At 38.4% G+C, this 12,180-nt stretch overlaps 1 protein-coding gene across 2 annotated transcripts in view; it reads right to left on the reverse strand.

The window, feature by feature from the left end:
• Positions 1 to 12,180, reverse strand: part of hob (hobbit) — a 55,017-nt gene that overhangs the window by 7,272 nt on the left and 35,565 nt on the right. For both annotated transcript variants that reach the window (XM_067789057.1, XM_067789056.1), the window contains one exon: positions 9,038 to 9,480. In XM_067789057.1, coding sequence (XP_067645158.1) covers positions 9,038 to 9,480 — 443 coding nt within the window. The remainder of the gene's footprint in view (positions 1 to 9,037; positions 9,481 to 12,180) is intronic.

Genomic DNA, 12,180 nt, shown 5'->3' on the forward strand with positions numbered 1-12,180 from the left:
ACAAAATTCGGCAGAGGTTGCCTTTACTATAAGGAATGCTTTGAAGAAAAATCAACGAAATCGGTTAAGGACCACGCCCACTTTTATATAAAAGATTTTTAAAAGGGTCGTGGACGAATAAAATAAGCTATATCTTTGCAAAAAAGAACTTTATATCAATGTTATTTCCCCTCCCAAGTGGATTTATAACAATAGGAAAAACTTCAAATTTAAAAAAATGGGCGTGGCACCGCCCCTTTTATGACTAAGCAATTTTCTATGTTCCGGGAGCCATAACTCGAAGAAAAATTAAGGGATCGTAATAAAATTGGGTACACAAATTTTCTATATAGCGGGAAATGTTTCTAGTAAAAATGGACGGGATCGGTTAGACCACGGCAACTTAGATATAAAACAAGTTTAAAAGGGTCGTAGACTAGAATAATAAGCTATAACTTAGCAAAAAATAGTTTTCAATCAATGATATTTCACTTATCAAGTTTTATTGTAAGAGGAAATGGGGAGACATTTTTTTAACCGGGCGGTGCCACGTGTTATGTAGAAAAGTAATATATCTGAAATGAAATGTACAATTGAAGCTCACGCTGAGTATATAATGTTCGGTTACACCCGAACTTAGACACCTTTACTTGTTTAAATTAGCCTCAAAAACATAATCATGAGTTTTCAAAGTTCGAAATGGAAATCTTCGTAATCATCATCATCATTAATTAGCGCTTAACCGCGATTTTGACCGTTTCATAACAAGTCACGTCAGCTATCCCTATTACGCGATAACTGGCGCCAATTCAGAGCAACAAGGGAGGTCAAGTCTTCCTTCACCTGCCTCTCTCAACTCTCCTGCGTCCAATCCGCGATGTCGATTGAAATACTTCCTTGACCGGAACGTCTATGTTCATTCATTCGCAAAACATGACCTAGTCAGCGAAGACATCGTGCTTATATTCGCTGCATTATCTCCATATATGCATAAAGCTCATACAACTCATCATTATACATACCTCCTTCGACACTCGCCGTCGGCATCACGGACGGTGGCATAAATCTTCCAGAGAACGTTTCTCTCCAACACTTTAAGAGGCATCTCCACACCGTCCACGATTCCGAGCCATACATCAGGACAGGTATGATGAGTGACTTGTAGAGCGTTGTTCTCGTTCGTCGAGAGTGGACTTTAGTTTTCAATTGCCTCCCGAGTTCAAAGCAGTACTTGTTGGCAAGGGTTATTCTCCGCTTGATTTCTAAGTTGGCATTGTTTCCCTAGTTATTGCTGGTTCCTAACAAAGTCATTCACATTGTCGAATTAATATTCGTCAAGAGTAACGGGGCTTCCAGGAAGCAAATGCGCCGACTCTCTCTTGGATGACAACAATACTTCGTCTTTTCTTTATTTACCGCAATACCCACTTTTTTGGCTCTTCATTTAATTCAGATAAGGCGGAACTCATGGCGCGTTTGTTAAGGCCAATAATATCAATATCATCAGCATACGTCAGTAGTTGTACGCTCTTATAACAGATTGTGCCATCATGGTTTAGTTCTGCTACGAGAATCATCTTCTCCAGCATTAGGTTAAGAAAATCTTACGAAATGCGATCGCCTAAAGCCTCGTTTGGTTTCAAATAATTCGAAGATGTTACTTTTTAATCCCAACGTCATTTGGCAGAGCTTTAATAACTTTAAGGGGAATTTAAATTCAGGTACAGCAGTATACAAACAACTTTTAGCGCTGTCAATGTCTGATTTGCCGTCGACAAAAAGATTGTTAGTGTCGATTCTTTTTCGTGAGTCTTCTCCAGGATCTGGTGCATCGTGAAGAGTTGATGGCAGATTTACCAGGGCTGAAGCCGCACTGATAAGGTCAATCGTTCGTTAACTTTTTGCTCCAGTCTTTCGAACTTTGTAATAGTATAATTTTTATACTCAGCTGAGCAAAGAATTGAGTAAATTTTGAGGTATCTTGATGAAATTTGGTATGTAGGTTCCTGGGCACTCATCTCAGATCGTTATTTAAAATCGGACTATAACACGCCCACTTTTTCGATATCGAAAATTTCTAAAAACTGAAAAAGGGCGATAATTCATTACCAAAGACGATAAAGCGATGAAACTTGGTAGGTGGGTTGACCTTATGACGCAGAATAGAAAATTAGTAAAATTTTGGACAATGGGCGTGGCACCGCCCACTTTTAAAAGAAGGTAATTTAAAAGTTATGCAAGCTGTAATTTGGCAGTCGTTGAAGATATTATCATGAAATTTCGCAGGACCTTTACTCCTATTACTATATGTGTGCCAAATAAAAATTAGCAAAATCGGATGACGAACACGCCCGCTTAAGAAATACAATTTTTTGAGTCAAATTTTAACAAAAAATTGAATATCTTTACAGTATATAAGTAAATTATGTCAAAATCCAACTCCCAGTAATGATATGGTGCAACAAAATACAAAAATATACGAAAATTTCAAAATGGGCGTGGCTCCGCCTTTTTTCATTTGATTTGTCTAGAATACTTTTAATGCCATAAGTCGAACAAAAATTTACCAATCCTTGTGAAATTTGGAAGGGGCATAGATACTATGACGATAACTGTTTTCTGTGAAAATGAGCGAAATCGGTTGAAGCGACGCCTAGTTTTTATACACAGCGACCGTCTGTCCTTCCGCTTGGTCCTTAGAAAAAACTTTGTGAAATGAGTGTGACACCTACCATATTAAGTAGAAGGAAATGAAAAGGTTTTGCAGGGCGAAATCAAAAACCCTTGGAATCATGGCAGGAATACTATTACATAAATATATAAATAAATTAGCGGTACCTGACAGATGATGTTCTGGGTCACCCTGGTCCACATTTTGGTCGATATCTTGAAAACGCCTTCACATATACAACTAAGGGCCACTCCCTTTTAAATAATCATTAACACTTTCATTTGATACCCATATCGTACAAACGCATTCTAGGGTCACCCCTGGTCCACCTTTATGGCGATATCTCGAAAAGGCATCCACCTATAGAACTAAGACCCACCTCCTTTTAAAATACTCATTAACACCTCCCATTTGATACCCATGTCATACAAACACATTTCAGGGTTACCCTAGGTTCATTTTCATACATTGTGATGTTCCCTTATTTTGTCTCCAAAGCTCTCAGCTGAGTATGTAATGTTCGGTTACACCCGAACTTAGCCTTCCTTACTTGTTTTATTTACTGGCTTTAAAAAAGTAAAAGTATGGGAATAAATTATCCTCATCCCTTATTTCAATTCCATTCACTTTATCAAGTCTATGATTACATAAATCTTACAGACTAGCAATTCTAAATTAATGTTTGCAAAGAAATATATTCCAATATATTTTGACGAATATTAGTGACACTAAGTGATACTCACATCACTAATCTGATACTGAGTAAATAAAGCCACAACAACAATAAAGCAAGCAGTCACTTGTATCTACATAAACGAATCAATCATTATGTCTACACATATATACGTACACGCAGCGGAGAGAAAAAAACGCACAAACACATCCATATATCTTATCTGAGATGCCCACAAAAGTATGCAATAATTTGTGCAAGTATCACTCACAAATATACGCGCATGGGCTATGAGAGAAGCTATAAAATGGTGCATCTGTAGTTATAGCTGAGAAATTTATAGCTGCTAACTAGTAAATTCTAGAAATAGAAGCGCCTAGAAATATGTCAACGAGGAAATCAAACAGTATAAAAGCAGCAACAGTTGAGGCACGACAAGTCAGTTTGATTTAAGCAAGCTATCAGGTGCGAAGTATAAGTGTTATTTTGAAGTAGTCTAATAAAGACCATTTTGCATTATTGAATAGTGGAGTTATTTATTCAACAGTTTAGTGATTCGAACGTTAGTAGAAGGTTGCAAGTAAGAGGTATTTCAGTAAATTCGTTACAATTGGTGTCAGAAGTGGTATAATTGTAACGAATTTAATGAAGTTCCTCTTATTTGCAACGTTCTAATAACGTTCGAATCACTAAACTGTTGAATAAATAACTCCACTATTCAATACTGCAAAATGGCCTTTATTCAAGTACTTCACAATACTACTACTTCTCGACAGATAGCGTGCTTAAATCAAACTGATTGCTGATTCTCAGCTTTACCTCCTTTTATACTCTGTAATGTCTCGTTCGCATACTTCTAGGCGCTTCTATTTCTAGAATTTACTCGTTCACCAGCTATAAATTTCCAACTATAACTACAGATGCGCATGTATATGTGAGTGATACTTGCACAAATTATTGCATACTTTTGTGAGCATCGCAGATAAGATATATGCATGTGTTTGTGCGTTTTCTCTCCGTTGCGTGTACGTACATATGTGTAGACATAATGATTGATTCGTTTATGTAGATACAAATGACTGCTTGCTTTATTTTTGTTGTGGCTTTATTTACTTAGTATCAGATTAGTGATGTGAGTATCACTTAGGGCCGATTTCACCAACTCGAGTTAGGCTAAAACTTAGTTGCAACTTAAGTTAGCCCAGATTTGTTGCTAAGTTTTTTTTCGGTTTCACCAACTTAGCTACTAAACCCATTTGACATACAAAACCCCTATCAGCTGTTTTATTCATAGTAGTATTTTTAGCTACGTTTTAATCACACGCCACCCAGTAAATACATACAATAGCGGGGTTGCTATATTTGCATAATGAAATAAGTATCAATACTGCCATTTAATTCGACTCAAAAATTGTACTGCAGCAACACTGTTGAAAGTCGACACTAAGCCAGCTGGCAGGTAGGCTAATTTGCGACTTATCTAAGCATTGGTGGTGAAACAGAGAAATTAAAAAATATGACTTAACTAAGTTAAGTCGAGTTGGTGAAACCGGGCCTTAGTGTCAGTAATATTCGTCACAATATGAAGATTAAGTATAATATTGTAACGAATTCACTTGCAAATCCTCTTATTTGCAATCCTCTGCTAAGTTCGAATCACTAAACTGTTGAATAAATAACTCCAATATTGAATGATGGAAAAATGGCCTTTATTAAGTACTTCACAATAACACTCAAACTGTGCAACAAATAGCTTAATAACGAAACTGATATCTTAAAGGAAACTGACTTTCAAAATAATAGTGCTATTGCTCGCTAGATATCGTCTTACTCGTAACTGCTTGACAATTCAAATCAAACTGAATTACTTCTTACTCGCCTGCACTGCTTTTATAGTTTACGCTGCATACTTCTAGGCTCTTCGATTTCCAGAAGTTACTAGTTGTTTCGGCTACAAAATCGCCAGCCACAACTACGTGCACAAATTATTGCTCTCTCTTGTGACAACTCAGATAAGATATATGCATGTATTTGTGCATTGCCGCTCAGATGTTCGTATACGTACATATGTGTAGACGCAATTATTTATTCGTTTATGTAGATACATAATGATGAATTATTGATGTGCATTCACGTCACTGGTTAGCATCGCTTAGGGACGATAGCATCGCTCAGTGCTGCTAACATTCGTTACACTGCCCTCCACCTAAGTCTGATCGTCCCGATCAGACAAATCTCTCGATCTAAACGCCGCTAGCATCTCCAAATGAACCACCTTTCTATTTCGTGGTTTCCCAATGGTTTGTATGCGGTAGATGGAATTACTGATCTTCTTCACAACCTTGTACGGGCCTTCCCAAATGCACCGAATTTTGGCTGGAACACCTTTCCGCCGGAGAGGGTTGTTTAACAGTACCAAATCTCCCTCCAAGAACCCTTCCGAATTATTGTTCTCATTGTACCTGCGTTTGATCTTACTACTCATTATCCTTAGTCGTTTCCTCACACTCTGTTGTTTGATCAATGAACTACTTCGCAGAGCTTGCGCTTGACGGATTGGCTTGACAGTATCGTTCCGCCGTTTCCCAACAGAAGTGCGCGATGGCTTGAAACCACCCTTGCATGCTTCCTGCAAAATTCTTGCAGTCGTTTTAGTGCGTCCATTAGGGTTTGTCAATGCCGGTGTTTTTGTCGCAGGTACTTTTGATTTCGCTTTGTTTGGCCCATTCGTTTCATCAACCTTTACCTTTGACTTTCGTGGCCTTTGTCGACTTTCCTCCACCAGTACTCGATTACTGCTGAAACCTTTTTCCAAACTGAAGTTAATTGGCACATCCTGGTTCTTATAAAGCATCACCCTTTTCTGCATATCGATCTTGATGTCATGGTCAACCAAGAAGTCCACTCCCAATATGACTTCATCAACGATCTTCGCCACAACGAATTTGTGTAAAACCATGACCTTCCCAATCAGTACTTCACATATCACTTCTCCCTGGACTTGGTTATACTCGCCTGTGACCGTACGCAACCTTGCTCCAGGTAACGGTTTAACTCTCCTGTTGACTAATTCAGATCGAATCAAGGAATGAGATGCCCCCGTATCTACAGTCAGTACACGCTCTTTACCATCCACATTCCCTCTGACGGTAAGACTGCTTGATTTCCTTCCAATTTGCGACACAGATATCACAGGACATTCAATAGCCGGGGCAAGTTTTCGTTCTTTACATTCGACACGCTCTTGCTCATTTCCGCCAGCTTTGCGTTTACGGCCACCCACATTGTTGGAACTATTAGCACCAAGATCGCAATGACGTGCAATGTGACCTGGGTTGCCGCACTTGAAACATTTAATAACTCCGGCATTCTTCTGTTGAGATCCCTTCAGTGCTTCCAAAATTGGGTCTACCCACTCTGGCCTTTCTACTTCCACACGGCGTGCTTTGAAAACTGGCTTACACAGAAGCGACGCTGTTTCCTGAATCAGAGCTTGTGACACCGTTTCTGCGAATGTTGGCTTTGGGTTTGCGTATGTAGCCCGCTTCGTTTCCACATCTCGTATGCCATTTATGAAACTCTGGATTTTTACCCTTTCAGTGTATTCCACGGGTGCGTCTGCATTTGCAAGATGAGCCAATCTTTCAATATCTGAAGCAAACTCCTGCAATGTCTCATTTGCTTTTTGGTAGCGGTTTTGCAACTCAATTTGGAATATCTGTTTCCTATGCTCGCTTCCGTAACGTCTCTCTAAAGCGCTCATCAATGTTTCGTAGTGGTTCCGCTCGTACTCTGGGATGGTCTGTAAGATTTCCGCGGCAGGCCCTTTCAGTGCCACGAACAGAGCTGCAACTTTATCTTCAGCATTCCATTGGTTCACTGCTGCGGTCTTCTCAAACTGTAGCTTAAAGACCTGGAAAGGAACAGAACCGTCAAAGGATGGTGTTTTTACCTTTGGATTACTCGCTGAAACTGCTGGGCGATTCATTTGCAACTCCTGTATACGACCTCTCAAAGCTTCTATCTCGGCATCAATTTTGTCCTCGAGCTGCACAATTTTTGTATCCTGTGCTTCCAGCTTTGATGTTACCCTTATCTCCTGTGCCTCCAGCTGCGAGGATATGCGGGCCTCCTGTGCTTTCAACTGCTCAGCGAACTGCGATGTCATATATGTCTTTTGCTCTTCCAGTTGAGTTTCCATCTTGGATGTTATGCGTGTCTCCTGCGATTCTAGTTGTGATGCCATATATGTCTTCTGTTCTGCCAGTTGAGATGACACTGTCGATGTTTGAGCAGATATTGCAGCTAAAATCATGTTCAAGTCTGTACTGGTAACCGTCTGCGATGTTTCGTTCTTCTCTTCAATTTTTGTTGTCTCCTCGCCATCAAGATGAAAGACATGCTCTTCCACATCAATTCCTTCTGCTTCCATTGCTTCTCGTAGCCGTGCCTGAAGTTCGAGTTTAACGCCGCTTGTATTCAATCCACGGCTCTCCAACTCCTTCTTCAGTTGCTGGATCTTCAATTCACCGAACTTTGCCATGTCCTTGTTGTCCTTTGGAATTTATTCAACAATTCCTCTTCTGACACCAATTGTAACGAATTCACTTGCAAATCCTCTTATTTGCAATCCTCTGCTAAGTTCGAATCACTAAACTGTTGAATAAATAACTCCAATATTGAATGATGGAAAAATGGCCTTTATTAAGTACTTCACAATAACACTCAAACTGTGCAACGAATAGCTTAATAACGAAACTGATATCTTAAAGGAAACTGACTTTCAAAATAATAGTGCTATTGCTCGCTAGATATCGTCTTACTCGTAACTGCTTGACAATTCAAATCAAACTGAATTACTTCTTACTCGCCTGCACTGCTTTTATAGTTTACGCTGCATACTTCTAGGCTCTTCGATTTCCAGAAGTTACTAGTTGTTTCGGCTACAAAATCGCCAGCCACAACTACGTGCACAAATTATTGCTCTCTCTTGTGACAACTCAGATAAGATATATGCATGTATTTGTGCATTGCCGCTCAGATGTTCGTATACGTACATATGTGTAGACGCAATTATTTATTCGTTTATGTAGATACATAATGATGAATTATTGATGTGCATTCACGTCACTGGTTAGCATCGCTTAGGGACGATAGCATCGCTCAGTGCTGCTAACATTCGTTACAATATGATTCAACTTTAGTACCAAAACATGATCTCGGGAGTGCGAAGCCTAGGTCAAGAGTAGAGAAAATCTTGTTAAACTCTACAAGTGCCCTAACTATATTGAATTGTATACACTTCTTTCTTTTATGACGAGTAGAAAAATCCTAAGCTATAGCCACAGTTTTTCAGTGTGAGTTTAAACTACATTGAAACTTGACTAGAACTAAAGCTTGTCATTCGAACGTTGCCAATATGGCTGTTTACATAAAATGTGTCTGCTCATCACAGTTAGAGGGGCCAAAAGTACTTAAACTCTAGTTTACTTAAACTTGCACTGAAAAACCGGACCATAAGCTTTTAATATTTTCGAAGAGCTGGCTTCCTCCTATATACATCAATAATTTACCTTTTTTACCCAATTTATTAAACAAAAAATTATGAAAAGTGCAATTTCAACCTTTAAAAGCTCACACCTATGTTTTAAAAGCCAGCTTCGAAAAACAGAGGAACTGCTTTTTTATTTATGGCTCAGTGTTATTATACGTACCTGAATATTATCCACAGTCAGCCACATAATCTCCTTTTCAATAAGCGAGTCATCCTCACCAGCGCTTACTGTGGCATAATATTGCATACATTCGAGCAAACCTTTCCACGTTGTTTTAGACACAAGTGATCTATCTCGCCACACTGGACGGTGAACACGTTGTAAAATCTCTGCTTTGGCTGCACTAATAATTACATAACCAGAAGTTTCACAACCCTTAAGCAGTACTTGAGAATTCACCAACGATATTGACCAATTTTCGTGTATGACATCCTGAGCTGAACAGGCTTGCAAACCCTGTAACTGTAGCTCTCGTGATTGTGAGCTTTGATCATCGCTATATACATTGAATTTATGATCAGCTTCTGCTATTAATTGTTGCAACATTGCAGTGGCATGACTAGCGGGCTGTACCTTTTTGATAGCACTATTGGCATTCGTAACTTAAAAAAATTAAAAATTATTTAAATTAAATATAAGGTATAAAGATTCGAAGGCCAACACATTAGAAACGAGACGTAATGTTCAGTTTTCGCTTTCCTTTCCATATATTGAAGTGGAATTCAATTAGGGTCGGTTGTATATGAACGTATAATCAAATTTTAATTAGCTCGTAGTTTGTGAAGAACGACTTTCGTACAATCCAAAAATTGTAACAGTAAAAAAAACTGAACTGTGCTTTTGTTCCGAACTTGATGAAAGTAGTCTAATAAAGACAACGATTTAGCTGTCTCTCTCATTTTCGAAGAAAGTGGCAGTCATGCATTTACATATCTCGAACAAGCCCGTGTTTGTAAATAACACAGGCCAACAGCATCTCAGACCCAGAAACCGGACTATAGATTTTCGAAGTATTTTGATGCGATGAATCGAAATCTGGCCTCAAAATTGCTATATCAGCTGTGGTTTTCGAGATATCCTAACCTAAAAGTGCAAAAAAACACAGTTGTTGCCCATATTTGAGGTTATGTAGCCTTGCAGATATTTTCTTACACTGACATCTTTAAAGAAAAGTCTTCTTCTTTCAAATGGCGTTGAGTTTGCTCAGATAACATTTTTTTTCGCTGAGATATCGCATGTTGAAATTCTCATGTTTCTAAATTTTCCTACACCTGAAAATCGATTGAGATAAGATAGACTAATTTTCTTGAATTGATTCTTATTATACTCAGCTGAGCAGAGCTCACAGAGTATATTAATTTTGTTCACATAACGGTAATCCGTAACGGCATAAACTAATCGAGATAGATATAGTTTTCTATATATCAACATGATCTGGGCGAAAAAAGAATTTCATTTAGCCATGTCCGTCTCAGATCGCTATTTAAAATGAACGAAATCGGACTACAACCACGCTCACTTTTTCGATACCAAAGACGGATAAAGCGATGAAACTTGGTAGGTAGGTTGACCTTATGACGCAGAATAGAAAATTAGTAAAATTTATGACAATGGGCGTGGCTCCGCCCACTTTTAAAAGAAGGTAATTTAAAAGTTTTGTAATTTGGCAGTCAGAAGAAGATATCATGATAAAATTTGGCAGGAACGTTACCCCTATTACTATATGTGTGCTAAATAAAAATTAACAAAATCGGATGACGAACACGCCCACTTTTAAAAAAAAAAAATTATTTTCAAAGTCAAATTTTAACAAAAAATGTAATACCTTACAGTATATAAGTAAATTATTTCAACATTCGAACCCAGTAATGATATGGTGCAACAAAAGCCAAAAATAAAAGAAATTTTCAAAATGGGCGTGGCTACGCCCTTTTGCATTTAATTTTTCTAGAATACTTTTGATGCCATAAGTCGAACAAACATTTACCAATCCTTGTGAAATTTAGTAGGGACATAGATTTATGACCGTAACTGTTTTCTGTGAAAATGGGTGAAATCGGTTGAAACCACGCCCAGTTTTTATACACAGTCGACCGTCTGTCCTTCTGCTCGGCCCTTTAGACGATAACCTGAGCAAAAATCGATATATCTTTACTAAACTTAGTTCACGTACTTATCTGAACTCACTTTATCTTGGTATAAAAAATGGCCGAAATCTGACTATGACGACGCCCACTTTTTCGATATCGAAAATTACGAAAAATTAAAAAAATGCCATAATTCTATACCAAATATGAAAAAAGGGATGAAACATGGTAATTGGATTGGATTATTGACGCAAAATAAAATTTTAGAAAAAAACTTTGTAAAATGGGTGTGATACCTACCATATTAAGTAGAAGAAAATGAAAAAGTTCTGCAGAGCGAAATCAAAAGCCCTTGGAATCTTGGCAGGAATACTGTTTGTGGTATGACATATATAAATAAATTAGCGGTACCCGACAGATGATGTTCTGGGTCACCCTGGTCAATATTTTGGTCAATATCTCGAAAACACCTTCACATATACAACTAAGGGCCACTCCCTTTTGAGGGTTTTAAATTAATTAATACCTTTCATTTGATACCCATATCGTACAAACGCAATCTAGAGTGACCCCTGGTTCACCTTTATGACGATATCTCGAAAAGGCGTCCACCTATAGAACTAAGGCCCACTCCCTTTTAAAATACTCGTTAATACCTTCCATTTGTTAACCATGTCATACAAACACATTTCAGGGTTACCCTTGCTTCATTTTCCTACATGGTGATTTCCCTTATTTTGTCTCCAAAGCTCTCAGCTTAGTATGTAATGTTCGGTTACACCCGAACTTAGCCTCCCTTACTTGTTTTTCTTTCTAACACCATAAGTGTGCTAACTCACCACACCCCTACACTATCTAACCATCGGGTACCGAGTCACACACAGCCCTGACCCCTAGAAACCACCCCTATCATACCGCAAGTAGGCTAACCCACTGCAAGGCTACATATCTTCAAATATGGGCAAAAACGGTGTTTTTTGCAATTTTAGGTCAGGATATCTGATAGAGCAATTCTGAGGCCAGATTTATAGTCTGGTTTCTGGGTCTGAATGTTGGTTAATTTTGTCGGCCTGTGTAATCTAACTAGACACATTTAGAAATTTCAATTCAAGTCAGAAAATTGTGGGGTTAGAGTTCTTGTTGATGGCTAGCTACGGGGTAGGACCTAATATTTTGTTATTACTCGCACATTTGAATTATAGGTCGTCCATTACG

Source organism: Eurosta solidaginis, chromosome 5, assembly GCF_040869045.1.
Source record: "Eurosta solidaginis isolate ZX-2024a chromosome 5, ASM4086904v1, whole genome shotgun sequence".
Taxonomy (NCBI): domain Eukaryota; kingdom Metazoa; phylum Arthropoda; class Insecta; order Diptera; family Tephritidae; genus Eurosta; species Eurosta solidaginis.